General features: G+C 45.8%; 1 protein-coding gene across 1 annotated transcript in view; it reads left to right on the top strand.

Annotated features, from left to right (window-relative positions):
- LOC103090258 (solute carrier family 23 member 1-like) overlaps positions 1–16686 on the top strand; it is a 44791-nt gene that overhangs the window by 17307 nt on the left and 10798 nt on the right. Inside the window, exons 4-8 of the mRNA XM_007466657.1 lie at positions 2770–2929; positions 11111–11292; positions 12206–12323; positions 13416–13572; positions 14375–14628. Of these exons, the coding sequence (XP_007466719.1) occupies positions 2770–2929; positions 11111–11292; positions 12206–12323; positions 13416–13572; positions 14375–14628 (871 nt within the window). The remainder of the gene's footprint in view (positions 1–2769; positions 2930–11110; positions 11293–12205; positions 12324–13415; positions 13573–14374; positions 14629–16686) is intronic.

Raw genomic sequence — 16686 nt, 5'->3', positions numbered from 1 at the left:
GTGCCCCAGTCCAGGAAGATCCCACATGCCGCGGAGCGGCTGGGCCTGTGAGTCATGGCCGCTGGGCCTGCGCGTCCGGAGCCTGTGTCCGCAACGGGAGAGGACACAACAGTTAGAGGCCCATAAAAAAAAAAAAAAAAAAAAAAAAAAAAAAAGAGTACTCTCTAGTAAATAAATGGAAAAAAATTCATCTTGCTCTTGAACATTAAAGGTATTCTTAGCAATTACAAAAACATAGAGGGAATTCCCTGGCACTCCAGTGGTTGGGACTCAGTGCTTTCACTGTCATGGCCCGGGGTTCAATCCCTGGTTGGGGAACTAAGATCCTGCAAGCTGCGAGGCGTGACCAAAAAAAAACAAAACAAAAAGGTAGAAAGTCCATATATCACATTATCCCAACTACATATAATAATCTTGAAAGGAACGTGAACAGAGTTAGAAAAGTGCTGAACTACTTGAAAAATTTGAAGTGCTCCCTTAAAGAAGTTCTAAGTTGGGGATGAATTCCTGCATATAATAACAAAAAACATTTTTTTCAACAAAAATAAAGCTCACCATCATAAAAATTGTTATAAATATATTTTGACAGTATCTAAGTTCTGTGTAACGAGTAGACAGTTTATAGACAAGGAAAAAACATATAAAATCACACGAATGAGTGCACATCTTTTATGACTTAATGAAATGCAAATTAACATTTGTTAGGGTTTCGTTATATACCTGTTAAACTAAAAAAATAAAATAAAATAAAATAAAATGAGAAAACCCAACGTTCATAGGTTTTTGCAGCACTAGGCTCAGTGCTGGAGAGATGGAAAAGAAAAATAATCATCCCTGACCTCATGGAACCCAGTAATACTGAAATGGCTGTGGCAATGGTGGCACAGTAATGGTGGAGTGCTTTTAAACAGAGTCATAAGGTGTTTAAAGAACCCCTGAGAGTCAGTTACTGTAAATGATTAGTTTGTTAGTACAAGGGCTAACAGAGAAATGTGTAACTAGAATATAAGTGGTGTTTTGTCTCAGTCACCATGGTATCCCCAATACCTCGCAACCAGTGCCTCTCACAGAACAGGTCCTCAATAAATATTTGTTAAATGAATGAAATGTGCATTTGGAATTACAGCAAAAAATTAAAACACAATTCTTGTATTATATACTCTGTACATATGATATGCAAAGATTTCTATGTTCATTTTAAAAGCTCAAAAGGATTTTGCAGTGATATAAGTATAGTGTGTTTCCCTTCTCTGTCAAGATACTTAGCTTCATAATTTCTATGCATTTTAATTGAAGTATAGTTAATTTACAATGTTGTGTTAGTTTCAAGTGTACAGCAAAGTGATTCGGTTATACAAATATATATATATATGCATGTGTATATATATACTTTTTCAGATTCTTTTCCATTATAGGTTATTATAAGATATTGAGTATAGTTCCCTGTGCTAGTGCTATACAGTAGGTCCTTGTTGTTTACCTATTTTATGTATATTAGTGTGTACATGTTAATTCCAAACTCCTGATTTATCTCCCCCCCCATAATTTTTTAATTAAAAACATTATTCACACATACCCATTCCACCACCCATATGTTCCTGCCCTGTGTGTGCCATATATTCCAATCTGTTTTGGAACCTTATGGGTCTAGATTTATGAATCTAGATTACTTGTTCTCAGCCCTGGTTGACATTAGAATCACCTGGAGCTTTAAGCCCTCCCTATGCCTGGCTGCACCCTCTTGACAAGCCCACTAACTCATCTGAGGGTGATGCCCAGGCATTGCTGATTCCTACGTTCAGCCAGGACAAAGGCCACTTAGGCAGCAAAACTTTATATTTTCATTAAGTAAAGTGCGTTCAGTCTTTCTCAGAAATAACCCTTTAAGCTGTCTTCATGGAATCCTGAGTTCAAAAATAGCCTTCTAGTATTGTTAAGAAAAAGTACCTAAACTGGGTGTGCTATAGTGACAAATGCAAGCACGAGGCCGACATCCCTTTGTTCCACCCCCCACCCCAAATTCTAATATGCAGGGCAAAGAGACTAGGTGAGCCTTGATAGCTTCTGACCTTCTAGTAAGAGAGGGTTATTGGAGGTTGACTTATCAGGCTACATTCACCTTGAAGGGAGACAAGTCAGATGGGCTAGAAGTTCTGCTAGAAGTTCTCACAGAGGCCAGAGTGAGACACCAACGAGGAGGAAGAAAGACCTGGGTGGGGGATACACCCTGATAATTGACCTCAAGCCTGTTCAGTCCAGGTGATAAAAAGGAGCCTGAAGGTAGAGGTCTGGGATTGCTGTTCATTTTTGAAGAGGCAAAGGAATCTGGCCACCCAGATTCTAGGCTGTGCATCTCTTGTCAGTGGGTGGAACTCCACATGTGTGAGCTGTGCTTTGATCCTGGGGTCTGGGGAAGATTCTCTGGGACTGAGGAAGACAATGGCACCCACTCAACATGTTCCCTGAGCTCTGTGCTACCCCCAAATCATTTCCCAGCACCTGACTCTCTGCTCCTGGGCTTGTATCTCCAGGACTGGGTTTAGGTCTGCTTGCTTTCCCTCTCCACCTCTCCTACCTGTCCAAAGTCTGGCAGGGTTCATGGGTCTGACTTGGAGCTTGGCAGGAGTTCCCTGTAAACTGAGAACTGCAGGGGTCATGTGTTGCCTTGAAACCAAGGTAGGACTTGGGATTAAAAGGCCTCCACTGGGGCCAGTGACAGACCAGCGCTTAAAGAGCTGATTGGTAACTCTCTCCTTTCCCCTCCTCCAGGCTGCCCATTCTCCAGGGAGGAACATTTGCTTTTCTGGCACCCTCCCTGGCCATGCTGTCCCTTCCCACCTGGAAGTGCCCCATGTGGACACTCAATGCCAGCCTGGTGAACACCAGCTCCCCTGAATTCACTGAAGAATGGCAGAAGAGGATCCGAGAGGTATTGGGGTGAGGGGGATGGGGTGAGAGGAATGGAGTGGTCCTCAGCAGGAGCTCCTGAGTTGATTCATTTGTTCAACATTCATTGTTCAACTCATTGCTGAGCAAGATTCCAGGCTTTAAGATACTTGGCCCTTGCTTAATTCAGTTTTATCATCCAGGGAAAGAAACTAGTGGCCTTGAAGCAGGCTCTGAAGTTTGGTCATGCTCCAGGTTGGCTTATCTAAACGATAGATAAGGAAGCCAGCACACAGGATTCTTGGCAGAGAGCATAGCCATACCCTCAGGGACAGTAGACCTGCTAGCTTCCAGACCCCAACATCTTCACCTGACCTAGGTGAGGGGTCAAGGACGGACCATGGGTGGGGTCTGTGTGAGAGAGTGAAGGTCACTTGAGATTTCTAGGAAGCCCAACCAGCTTCCTCCCAGCTTGACCTTAAATATGTAGGCCTGGAGTGAGGCTAAGGACCACCTCCTCTGGAGCAGGGGCAGTTACACAAGCACCATATGGTACTGCGTTTCCAATACAATGTAGTTTGCTCAGGCATGAATCCAGCTTTCACTTAATGTCTTCAGCACTAACTCACTAGAACTGGACCAAGGACATTCCTGAACTCAGGGCTATGGACCTAGAGCAGAGTTTGTTCCCTAGATATCCCTAGGAGTTAAGCTAGGAAGCCTTAGCCCAGCCAGGGTCCATCCTGCACACCACCCAGTCCATGTTCAGCATCCTCACAGCCTCATGGCTGCAATAAGGGTCACATCCGCTGTATATGAAAGACAAAGAAAGAGGGAAGACAGAGGAAACATGGTAACAAGATTCCTATTCTTACCCAGATTTGACCAATGAGAAGGAGTAGAATTGACAAAACACTCCAGTGGGGGTGAGGGCTGGGGCGGAAGGACAATGGTGTAAGTCCTAAACTGATTCCAAATACCTGAGAACCAGGAGTGCCGATGTCTGGGGGCAGGAGAAGGTGGATGTCTCAGCTCAAGCAGAGCAAATTAGCTCTTCTGCTTTTTTGGTTATGTGAGGCCCTCAAAGGATTGGATGGCACTCACCCACATTGGGTAGGGCCGTCTGCTTCATTCAGTTCACACCAATTCAAATGCTAACCTCTTCTGGAAACATCCTCACAGACACACCCAGAAAAAATGTTTTGTCAGCTATCTGGGCATCCCTCAGCCCAGTCAAGTTGACACATAAAATTCACCATCACTGTATGTTATGTATGTGTTCAACTTTAGTAAACACTAGCAAATACATTTGCAAAGTGTATGTTCCAATTTACACTCCCACCAGCAGCATGTGTGAGTTCCAGTTACTCCAAATTCTCACCAACATTTTCTCTTTTTCATTTTAGCTGCTCTGGTCAGTGTATGATGGTAAACTTGTATCATTCTTTTATGATGTTATTGAATGATTTAGAGTTAACTGTAAATGTCTGTCCTCATCTTGTAGGTCTATTTGACCACCTGGGGTCATTTTTGCTCCTATGCTTACCACATTAGCTGGTGACTAGAGGTCAATATCCTAATATAGACTTTGTTATTTATCATTATTTCCATGACTTTCATTTCATTGAGTATCATGTAAATGACCTATGAATTAGTCCATGACCCATTTTAAAGTTCAAACGACAGACCGTGTCCTAAATATGCCAGCATCATAGTAGCTTTGGCTACTTTCACAGTGTTCATTCCTCATTGTCCATCCAGTTCAGCACAGTATACTCTGGGTCTAGTTTTATTAGATGTGTTTCAGTTTGGTAGAATCAACTCTGATGCCAGCATCCCGCATCCCAGATTGAAGACGTATCTAGAAATATGGCTAAGAAATCATTTTCTTATTTCCAACATTTTAAATGTAACAGGCAAAAGTAGCATTATTCAATACCATAATTTGGTAACTCCAGTTCTTCCTGCCTCCATCTTTCTTTCTGCCCACTGTGAGCCTTTCTTAACCCATTTCCTTGCTCCTGTTGGAAGAGGAGGTGCTGAGTCCTTCTCTGCTAGCCTTTAAATAGTGGGCAGGAAAAGTAACACTGTTAAACCCTCCTTGTGTGTCCTTCCCCAAGGTACTTTCAGATGATTTAATAAGTATATTGTCACTGTAGCCTCTCCACTGGGTAGGATGCATCCTGAAAAACACCAGACTTTCCAATCTGGCCCATAAATACCATCAGAATTCCAACAAGTCAAATTAAATAGATTCTTATTATTCCTGTCTTAGGGAACACAACCAAATCCCTAGTCCTGGGAAAATAGGGTTTCTTTACCTTCTCATTTCCCAATCTGTCCTTTACAAACTGCTCCACTAGTGACTCATTTTAGTGCCCCACTTGTAACTTGATCTTACACTATCCTACCCTGCAAAGCCTGCCCTTCGTGCCTTTGTCACCCACATTTTGTTGCTTCAAGCACACGTTCTAATTTTGCAATAATTTCACTGCTTTTGGAAAGTGACATGAAATATGAAAAGATCACTTGATACTGTATTTCTTGGTCCATTCCTGTCTTGTTCATGCTGTGAAAAGTGATCCTTGAGCTGTTTGATACGTAAGTTGATCTTCATGCTGGTGGGCAATCTGGGTTGCTAGTCTCTTTATTGTAGCCTGGGCCAGGGCTTCAGTGGCAGGATAGGCAAAGCTCAAACCAGAAACACTGTCCATACCAGTTTAAAAAAGTGTTAAAACCTCCCATGCTCTGTGGACTGTCCAGTACAGGCAGCCTGTCAGTGCTGTGATGGACCATTTATCCTCATATTCTCCCACCAGAGGCACCTGTGCCCAGCGCTGTTGGCAATCTGGAGCATCCTGGGCAACGCAGGTGACTTCAGAGAGAGATGGAGATTATGTAGTTTGTGAGCCCGCATATGTATGGCTTGTGGCCCGAGGTGTCATCTTGTGGGCCCTAATGACTACATTCAAAATCATACTTCCCTCCTCTTTTTAAGACATAGGGGCATCTACGTGAACCACCAGTATTTGAGATTTGACTATAAAGTCCTGTCCCATAAAAGGTGAAATTTCAGTAGAGCCTCTGTGATCCACTTGCCAGACCAAACTGCTAGTCCACTGGCCACAGCCCAAGAACCTATATAATTCTAAAGGGATGACTCTGGGGGTTTATGTGTGTACTGTCAGTCGCATCACACACAGCTTGGTCCTTTGGCTCGACTTAGACTTGCCTTCCTTCCTCCATCAAGGTCCTTCTGTTGCAATGTTACACTCTTTCAGTCTCAGTCTTTCTCAGGTGGGTGAGCAGCACCTTTAGCAAGACTCCAAGCAGTGCTTTTTTTTTTTTTTTTTTTTTTTTTTTTGTGTTTTGTTTTTTTAATTTATTTATTTTATTTTTGGCTGTGCTGGGTATTTGTTGCTGCACATGGGCTTTTCTCTAGTTTAGGCGAGCGTGGGCTACTCTTCGTTGCAGTGCACGGACTCTAGGCGTGAGGGCTCAGTAGTTGTGGCCCGCAGGCTCTAGAGTGCAGGCTTAGTAGTTGTAGCGCACGGGCTTAGCTGTTCTGCGGCATGTGGGATCTGCCCCCAGGGAAGCCCAGCAGTTCTTTTTTTAAAAAAAAAAAAAAAAAAAAAAAAAAATTTATTTATTTATTTATTTATTTCAGGCTGCATTGGGTCTTCGTTGCTACAGGCAGGCTTTCTCTGGTTGCGGTGAGCAGGGGCTACTCTTCGTTGTGGTGTGCAGACTTCTCATTGCCATGACTTCTCTTGTTGTGGAGCACAGGCTCTAGGCGTGCGGGCTTCAGTAGTTTGGCATGTGGGCTCAATAGTTACGGCTCATGGGCTCTAGAACGCAGGCTTAGTAGTTGTGGCACACGGGCTTAGTTGCTCCGCGGCACGTGGGATCTTCCCAGACCAGGGCTTGAACCCGTGTCCCCTGCATTGGCAGGCGGATTCTTAACCACTGTGCCGCCAGGGAAGTCCCCCCAAGCAGTGCTTTTTGAATTCAAAGACCCACATAGTGGGATCCAAGTCTCTGTTGTTAGAGATAGATTATCTCGTGAGGTAGTGTCCACCCAGGGGAGGGGGACTGTCACTTACTCGTGGATCCTATGAACCCCTCCTTGTGTAACTGCCTTTTCTTTTCCTGAATATAACGATTTCCCTTTAATTAGCACAGTCTGTTGATGATCCCCTTCCTTATTTGAATGTCTTTCTGACATCACTCGAGGTACCATTGGGATCTCTGATCTTGGAGTTATTTGGTGCCATTCAGTAGTGCTCTAATTCCAAATAGTGCCCAGTAGCAGACGAGTTAGGAATGGTCCTTCAGAGGGAGAGTAGTTGAGTAGCTGCTCTGGGCCGCCTCCACACCAAATGCCCCACGCAGAGCTGAAGCACCAGGCATCTGCCAGGGTCAGTCCTCATTCAGCATGGACAGAACCACTGATGCTTCTCATATCTCAGGAGCACTGTGCTGGTCAGGACACCAGTCTGAGACCAGTCTGAGCCATAACTTGTGAATTTCAGCCAGAACCTTCTGCTGTTCTTCCCTTTCAAAAACAGCCTTTCTGCATGTGGCCATGCTCTGGTATACAGTCCAACAGTGCACCCAGAAGTGGATGTGCTTCAATGATCTATCAAGTTCTTGTGCTTCCTTTTATTCTCAAGGTGGGCCCAGAGTTAACAGAGGTTTTTAATGTTTAAAGAACTTTTCCATGTAGTTCCAGACCAAGATATATCTAAGGATTTCATTTGTCAAGCTGGTGGGCCCTGAATTTTTGCCAGGTCCGTTGGCCAGTCTTCAAATGGTGTGTGTTGTACCACCTTTTCCAAAGCAGGATGTATTTCTTCTTCAGTGCATCCTAGTTTTATTATATCATCGATAGCATGAATCACAAAATACATGTGGTCTGAGGTTTTGGGGGGTTTTGTTTCTGCTGTCCCCCAGGGAGCCAGTACTTGGCTTTCATAAATCCAAATTAAAACTAAGCAAAGAATAAGAAGTGGATTTTGTCAACGAAAATTTAATTAACTGTCAAGTTAAGAAGAAAAAAATGGAATTTTATTCGAGCCAAGCTGAGGATTATAAACCCAGGAAGCAGATTCTCAAGAAGCTCTGGGAACTCTTCCACCTGTTAGAAGTTGAAGGCACAGTCATATACATTTTTGAGACAAAGGATCGAACATCAAAATGACATACTGATATTTTACATAAAGTTCACCAAGGATACATTGTCCAGATAAGCAGGTACAAAGCGAGCAGCCAGTCACCGTGACCCCCTACAGGGCTGGGAGAGAAGGCTATTCTTTTAAGAAATTACATTGCTAGCATCAGAAGAAAGAAAAACAGTTGATCTTTAACGGTTGAGCAGGCCCCTCATCTTTCAGGAGCTCTGGTTAATGTGTAATGCAGGTTCACACTGCACATTAGGGAGGGAGGAGGCCCAAACAATCACACAGAGAGAACTTTATGTTTAATTTTTTTACTTGTCCTGCCTTAAAATATAAGTTTTATTTCATCAGTTTCCTTACCCTGCTCTGCTAGATGCCAGGGGCAGGATTTCCCTTCCACTTAGACCCACTGAGAACTATAATTTTTTGTGCAAGAATCTCTTGCCTTCGTGCTATCCAAGAGGAAAGATCTGACAAGTTAATTTGTCTCTTCTCCTACCTAAGCACTCTGCTGCTCGAATTCTTCTTGTGTTCTAATGACCTGTCTGCCTCAACACTGCAATGGTCTGAAGCAGTTACTTTGTGTTTTGAGGACACAGTGTTTAGTAGTGAGAGAGGATGTTTAGGGATGTTTAGGTCATGCTGTGCCTGCACTGAGCACAGGATCCCAAATTACAGACACAACCATGTTTTTTAAATACATTTACCATTTATTTTTGTGTTTTTGAGTCCTCTACAGCAGGAGTCAAAGTAAACTATCGCTCTTGGACCAAATCCAGCCTGTAATCTGTTTTTTACTGCCCACCAATTAAGAATGGTTTTTACATTTTAAAAAGTTGTTTAAAATTAAAAAAAGAATATGTGACAGAAACTATATGTGGCCCACAAAACCTAAAATGTTAACTATCTGGCTTTTTACAGAAAAAGTTTGCCAACCCCTGCTCTAAAGCACAGGGCCCAGGGTGGGAGTTCTCTTGCCCAGATCTAAGACTGTAGCCTCCACTATTTTTTTCCCACATCGCCTTCAAGTGTCCAACAGTGAGTACAAACCCAGAGTCTTATTTGTGGTATTTTAGCTCCATCTGCTGGTCCAGTGTATTTCACCAGTGCTGTAAACAAGGGAAAGTTCTTTCAAGTTTCAATCTTCTTTTATTAATTGATGGATTGGTTTAATTCACTGGGCCAACCTGTTGGAATTTAAGGTAGAGTTTCCATGTTTCACTAAGTTAAATTTGTTCACACACATCGCAAGGCATGAGGCCACCGATGGTTAGCAGTCCAACTCTACGTCACAATACTAGCCACAAATGAAAGTGAGGCAAATATAGGACCAATAGGGGTGTCATTACTTTCTGGGAGATAAGAAGTAATAAAGAGGACAAGTAAGTAATGATTATATTTTTAGAAAGTGGTGGTAGCAGAAAATGTAGAAAACTCTGGGAAGAGATGGCAAGCTCAGTTTTCAACACATTAGACCAACTTAAACTTCACCTTCCAGTATTACGGTGGTTTTAAATTTTTTATATCCTTGTGTATGCTTATGTATACGTGAAATGAATGACAGCAATGATAAAAAGGCTAGGTCGGAGAAATTAGGATTGCTTTGTTACTATAAAGTACTCACGCCACTCATGATGTGGTATAGTGTTATTTGAAAGTGAACTTGGGAGAATTCCCGGGTGGTCCAGTGGTTAGGACTGTGCTTTTACTGCCGAGGCCATGGGTTTGATCCCTGGTTGGGGAGCTAAGATCCACAAGCCGTGTGGTGTGACAAGAAAAAAAAAAAAAAGGGACTTGGATTAGCTGTAAATGTACATTGCAAACTCTAAAGGAAAAAAAAATAAAAGGATAATGGTTATGCTAAGAAAGGAGAAGGGAAAAAAAGCTCAGTTAAAACCACAAAAGGAAGAAAAACAGTAGAAGACAAAAACAGAAATGAAGAACAAGGGCAACAAATAGAAAATAGTAATGGTTATGGTGGATATTAATCCAACTATATCAATAATCACTTTGAACGTCATTGGAAAGGCACAGAGATTGTCAGAGTGGATCAAAACACAAGACCCAACTGTATGTTGTCCAGAAGAAACCGGCTTTAAATATAAAGACACATGTAGATTAAAAGTAAATGGATGGAGAAGAATATACCACGTTAACACTGATCAAAGGAAAGCAGGAGTCAGACTTCTTTCTTTTCAGGAAGAGCAGACTTCAAAGCAAGGAAAATTTTCAGGGGTAAAATGAATAACATCCATATTAGCAAAGTAAAAAAGGAGAAGTAAAGTAAAACTCAATCAGTCCAATAGATCAGGGGTTGGCAAACTACAATCCATGAGCCAAACAAACAGAAAACATGGCTAGTTGCCTGTTTTCTGTTTGTTTGTTTGTTTGTTTATAGCCCGCAAGCTAAAAATGGTTTTATATTTTAGTTGAAAAAAATCAAAAGAAGAATAATATTTTGTGACATGTCAAAATTGTATGAAATTCAAGAATAATATTTTATGACATGTCAAAGTTGTACGAAATTCAAGAATAATATTTTATGACATGTCAAAATTGTAGGAAATGCAAATTTCAGTGCCTATCAGTGGAGTTTTATTAGAACACAGTCAAGCTCATTTGTTTCCATCTTGCCTGGAAAAGTTTCAGCTGAGCCTGTACGGCCCACAGAGCCTCAACTATTCACTCTCTGATCCTTTACAGAAAACCTTTGCCAACCTCTGCAATAGAAAGTAGGAAAACAGAGACAAATAAATCAACAAGATGTTCAATACGTAACTGGGTGATGCCAGTATTACGAGTCATCTCATTATCACTGTGATCAATAGATAATCTTGAAATCTACTTCCTGAAAAACTTCACATTAGGTGAAAATGTCCAACAGACAGTTGGAAATAGAGGACTGGAGAGAGGAGTGAGGTCCGAGCTCGCCTTCCCTCAGTTCCTCTGGGGTCCAGCTTTGCCCCTGCACTGCCTCTGAAGGTACCACCAATCTGGGTGGCCCCGCCACAGGCTCCCAGGTGCTGAGCCCCATGCTTCCTCTTCAGCTGCAGGGAGCCATCATGGTTGCTTCCTGTGTCCAGATGCTGGTGGGCTTCTCAGGCCTCATTGGCTTCCTCATGCGCTTCATCGGCCCCTTGACCATTGCTCCGACCATCTCCCTGGTGGCCCTGCCTCTCTTCGATTCTGCGGGCAATGACGCCGGGATCCACTGGGGGATTGCTGCCATGTAAGCACCCTCTGGGAAAGGTGGGCCATCTTTGGAGGAAGATTACCCAGTAAGAAGAGTGAGTCCTGGGTATTGGCAAACTCTGGTGGTTTACAAATACTTTCACAAACATCACGATACCTTAAGAGCAGTGAAATGGCTACTTAGAATGTATTATTACTATTTCTTATGTTATTAGTCCTCACAGACAATAAGTTCATCACAGGCAGGGTATAAACATACTTAGCGTAGGGTTCACAGACAGCTGATGCTCCCCGTCCCCTGCCTCCTAGGTTTTCACTGAGCAAATATTTGTAAACCTCCAGCACCTGGGAAGAGTGCAAAGACATGGCCCCAGCTCTCAAGCATTTTGTAGCATAGTAGAGGGATAAGACTTGTGTCCAAGTGCCTGTGACACCAAGAGACAGTGATGAGAGTCACAGTGTGCCGGCTGGTTCAGGGGATGGGGTGGTGACAGCCAGCTTGCCAGGGGTGGGGGGTGGTGTCAGGAAGGCTTCCCAGAAAAAGAGCATTTAAACAGAGCTTTGAAGGGACTTGGGGATGACCCTGGACGCGCTCATTCACTCTGTCTGTTGTGGTCTGACCACAAGGACCTGCAGGACCACCTGGGAGAGAAGGTGGTCTGACTGTGGCCTCACTGGCTTCAGTCTGGATCTGTGCAGCTGCAATGCTTATTTCTCAGGCCCCTGCCCACTGTTCCTCTTCAGCCACCAGCAGCCTCTGAAAGGGGCCTAACCACCTTTTCAGAACTGGCAGCATGCTGCCTACGTTGCAGAGCAGGGCCTAGATGGGGACCCTCCCAGCACAGCCACTGCCCCATAGTCCCAGAGACACGTGATGGCACGCCTTCCCGGACCCTCGCTCGTGATGAGCCCAAGTTCACCAGGCTGGGTGTGGTTTGTTTCTGTTTCAGGACCATCTTCCTCATCGTGCTGTTTTCTCAGTACCTGAAAAACATCGCAGTGCCTGTGCCTGTTTACGGAAGAGAGAAGTGTCACACCTCTAAGTTCTACCTGTTTCAGGTCTTCCCTGTAAGAAGCGCTCCCCACCCTCTGCCATTCTTAGTTGACTCACCTGGAGAGTGAGGGACAGCTTGTTGCTCTCCCAGATGGCCCCCAAGTCAAATGCTCTCCACCTGCAGTGGCCTCTCCTCAGCCTCCCTTAATTGCCCCGTGGGTGGTGGGAGCCTTGGTGTAATGCCGTCCCAGATCTTCCCTCATTGCTTCTCTCTCAGGAGTAGAGAACTCGCCCCAGGTTGCTGCCCTGGGCACCGCTGTGGGACAGTCTTCTCGTGTCCCTGGGCCGTCCTCATAGCATGGCACTGGGGGAGACAGCCAGGCTCACCGCTAAAGGTGCAAAACTAAGGGCCAAGTTGCTTAGATCAGGTTCTTTCTCATTGGCTCCTGGATAATTCAGATCCTGCTGACGATGATGGTGTCTCCTTTTTCAGAGCCTTCTCTGTCGAATTTGCTCCACTCTGTCAAGTAGGTGCCATTGCCAAGCACACAAATGTGTTTTCAGGTTCAATTTATCTGTGAAATACATTCTGCATTAAAAAAGATACTTCCACATAATGATCTCATTGATCCCTCAGCAAACCTGTAGGCCAGTGGTTCAAAAGTTCGGTATGCATAAGAATCACCTGGGGACATTGCTAAAAGTGCCGATGTCAGGGGTTCTACCATCAGAGATTAAAAGTCAATATATCTGAGGACCTCACTTTAAGAAATCCTGCCTCAGGCTCTGCAGAGCAATGGTTGTAATCCCATTGTACAGATGAGGACACTGAGGCTCAGGGAATTTGATCCAGGGTCATGTGACCAGCAAGCAATAGAAAGGGAGTCAGACTGCAATCCTTCTGACCCAGGCTGTGTCCACTTTCCTAGACATTTCTGCCTCTACTTGACACAAGGTCTCCCCACAGTTTAGTTTCTCTATTCCTATAATGTGTTCATTATCCACTGACACAGCAGATTCCTGTTGTCACTGGAAGGGTTTGTAGCCCAACACTTCCTCATCTCAAAGAGCTTTCTCGACTCCCTCCTTCGCACACCCTCTCTGGGAGGTGTGGGCAGGTGCAGGGGTGGGGCCCAGTATGAAGGGCGCCTCCCTCCATCCGGCAGGTGTTGCTGGCGCTCTGCATCTCGTGGCTGCTCTGCTTTGTGCTCACAGTCACCAACGCCCTCCCCTCGGCACCTGCAGCCTACGGGTATCTGGCCCGCACAGACACCAAAGGCGACGTCCTGAGCCAGGCTCCTTGGTTTCGCTTCCCTTACCCAGGTAACGAGGCGCCGATGCCGGGGCCCATCTTGCCTGGGGCATATGCTTCCCAGGACTGCCCGTGAGGCTCAGGCACCAGAGGGGGAAATGAGTAGGGACAGGATCTCCTCCAAGCGATCTGGCAAGGAGGGACAGGCCCCACAGAGTCCATATGAGACCCCTAAGAGAGGAAGGAGACCCTTGGGTGGTCCTAAGAACGCTTTGGGGGTGGTAGACCAACAGTTCCCTCTCCCAGACCTACCTCCTTCCTGGCCCGCATGCCTCATCCCCTCCTCCACATTGCTCAGGCCCCATCGACTATGGGTGGGGAAAGCACAGAGGGATCCTGACCTCTTAGCCAACCTTTGGGTCCCACACAAGGGAGGCTTGGGACTGAATTAGAACATTTCTGGGTTGCTGGTCAAGGGCAACTCCTTTCCCTGCAGTTCTTGGCTCAGGGTGTGAGAATAACCACATTCCAGTTGGGGGGCTGAGGAGGTCCTAGCCTCATAGACTGCGGAGCCAGGACCTCCCTGAGTAAGAATCCTGGAAGCCTTCAAAAGGCTTCAAGGTCTTCCTGGAAAGAGGCCCGGTTTCTGGTTCTTTTGTGCACTGTGACCTCAAGGTCAGAGCCTCTGACCTACCCTCAGGGAGGCACGGGAGGGCAGGAGTCCGAGACTAAGCTTCAGGACAGCTGTTGGGTTGGAAGACATGTTTCCTGGTCTTTAAAGCCTTCCGGAGAACCCTCTGGCAAGGGAATTATTTGGGGGTCCAGCAGCCTGTTATCTTCCGGATGAATATTCCCTCTGCACTGCAATTTCAGGGCAGTGGGGCCTCCCCACCATCAGCCTGGCTGGGGTCTTTGGGATCGTCGCGGGGGTGATCTCCTCAATGGTGGAGTCAGTAGGCGATTATTATGCCTGTGCCCGCCTTGTGGGGGCACCACCCCCTCCGAAGCACGCCATCAACCGAGGCATCGGCATCGAGGGCCTGGGCTGCCTGCTGGCAGGGGCCTGGGGTACGGGGAACGGCACCACCTCCTACAGCGAGAATGTCGGCGCTCTGGGCATCACCAGGGTAAGGCTGCTGACAGTGGCCCCGGGGGTGGGGTGGTGGGTGGGCAGCCTGGGTACCTGAATCTGTCATCAGTGTCCTAGCCTCTTATTGTTGCTGCAACAAATTATCACAAACTTGATGGCTTCCGACAACCCAGATGTATTATTTTACTGATCTGGAAGTCAGAACTCCAGTACGGGTCTCACAGGGCTACAGTAAAGGGATTGGCAGGGCCGTGTTCCTTTCTGGAGGTTACAGGGGAGAATCCATTTCCTTGCTTTTTCCATCATCTAGAGGCTGCCCACATTCCTTGGCTATGGCCCCTTTCCTCCATCTTTAAAGCCAGCAACATGGAGTCTCTCTGACCTTTTTTCCTTAGTCACATCTCCCTTTGACCACAGCTGGGAAAGATTACCTGCTCATTAGGATGCATGTAATTAGGGTGGGCCCACCTGGATAACTCAGGCTACTCCGTCCATCTCAAAATCCTTAATCGCATTGCAAAGTCCTTTTGCCACTAAGGTAACGTATTCACAGGTTTGGGCATGGACATCTTTGAGGAGCCTTTATTTTGCTTACTACACTTGACCTTCTTGGTTGTGGTCACCTCCACCTGAATGTCCCAAGGGTACCTCACACTCAGAATGGCCTCTATTATGTTCAGTCCATGCCCCCATCCGTACTTCTCCTCCCGTAAACCTTGTCTTCGTGAATTCACCCAGTCATCCTTAACTTCTCTCTGTTGTGTGCTTCTCACAGTGGATTCTCTTTTCTCAGCATGTGTGCTGCCCTCCTGTCCTCTTGTCTCCATTCCCAGTATCACAGCTTTATCATCTCCCACCTGGACATGGCAGTATCCCTTGTCTCTTCCCAGGATCTTGCCCATCTCTAATCTAGCTACCACATGGCTGCCCAAGAGTCTTTCTAGAACCCAATTAAATTAGTCCCTGCTTAAAATCTCTTCCAGGCTCCCATTTTCCACAGGAAAGCCTCATAAGGTCAGCAAGAATTCTTCAAGATGGTGCTTTCTTCTTCTTATTATTATTTTTGTGCTGCATTGGGTCTTTGTTGCTGCGCGTGGGCTTTCTCTAGTTGCGGGGGCTACTTTTCGTTGCGGTGCGCGGGCTTCTCATTGCGGTGGCTTCTCCTTGCAGAGCACGGGCTCTAGGCACGCAGGCTTCAGTAGTTGTGGCTCACGGGCTCTAGGGCGCAGGCTCAGTAGTTGTGGCGCATGGGCTTAGTTGCTCCGTGGCATGTGGGATCTTCCCAGACCAGGGATGGAACTCATGTCCCCTGCATTGGCAGGTGGATTCTTAACCACGGAGCCACCAGGGAAGTCCCCAAGATGGTGCTTTTTTTTTTTTTTTCTTGCGTTATGCGGGCCTCTCACTGCTGTGGCCTCTCCCATTTGCGGAGCACAGGCTCCGGACGCGCAGGCCCAGCGGCCACGGCTCACGGGCCCAGCCGCTCCGCGGCACGTGGGATCCTCCCGAAACGGGGCACGAACCCGCGTCCCCTGCAACGGCAGGCGGACTCTCAAGCACTGCGCCACCAGGGAAGCCCCAAGATGGTGCTTTTTAAGGTGACTTAGAAAAGAATATTATTACGATGTTGCTTTCCTGTATGCTTCAGTGCATAGGTACAGTGTTTCCCAGCACAAGTGAAGTGAGCTTTGGAAAGTATTCACTTTCCTCCACCCACATCCCCACCCTGTATTTTCTGATACCTCCCTTGGACCTATCTACCTCTGTACCCTGCATGGCCTCTGGCCCATAGTGAGAGCTAAAATCTGTGAGCAAACAGCAGAGCCAGCACCCAACCCTACGGCAAGTTCTATGTGCTTGGACACTGTGGACTCTTAGACATTTCCCCAAAGTTTCAAGACCTTCGGTGCAAGTGAGAGGAACATTTTTCCACGTGAGGGCCACAGACCCACACAGAAATGTGGGAATGGGCTATGTAAGTATAAAGCAGCAAATATTTTTCTTGCTGAAGGGAAGATATCTCACGCAGAACAGAAAATTATATTCAATAAACAACAAAAAAATTTTTGATGTATCATTTCTAAATTAAGACCCT

This window comes from Lipotes vexillifer, unplaced genomic scaffold (genome assembly GCF_000442215.2).
Source record: "Lipotes vexillifer unplaced genomic scaffold, Lipotes_vexillifer_v1.1 scaffold71, whole genome shotgun sequence".
Taxonomy (NCBI): Eukaryota; Metazoa; Chordata; class Mammalia; order Artiodactyla; family Lipotidae; genus Lipotes; species Lipotes vexillifer.
This window is presented reverse-complemented; position numbering and strand designations above follow the sequence as displayed.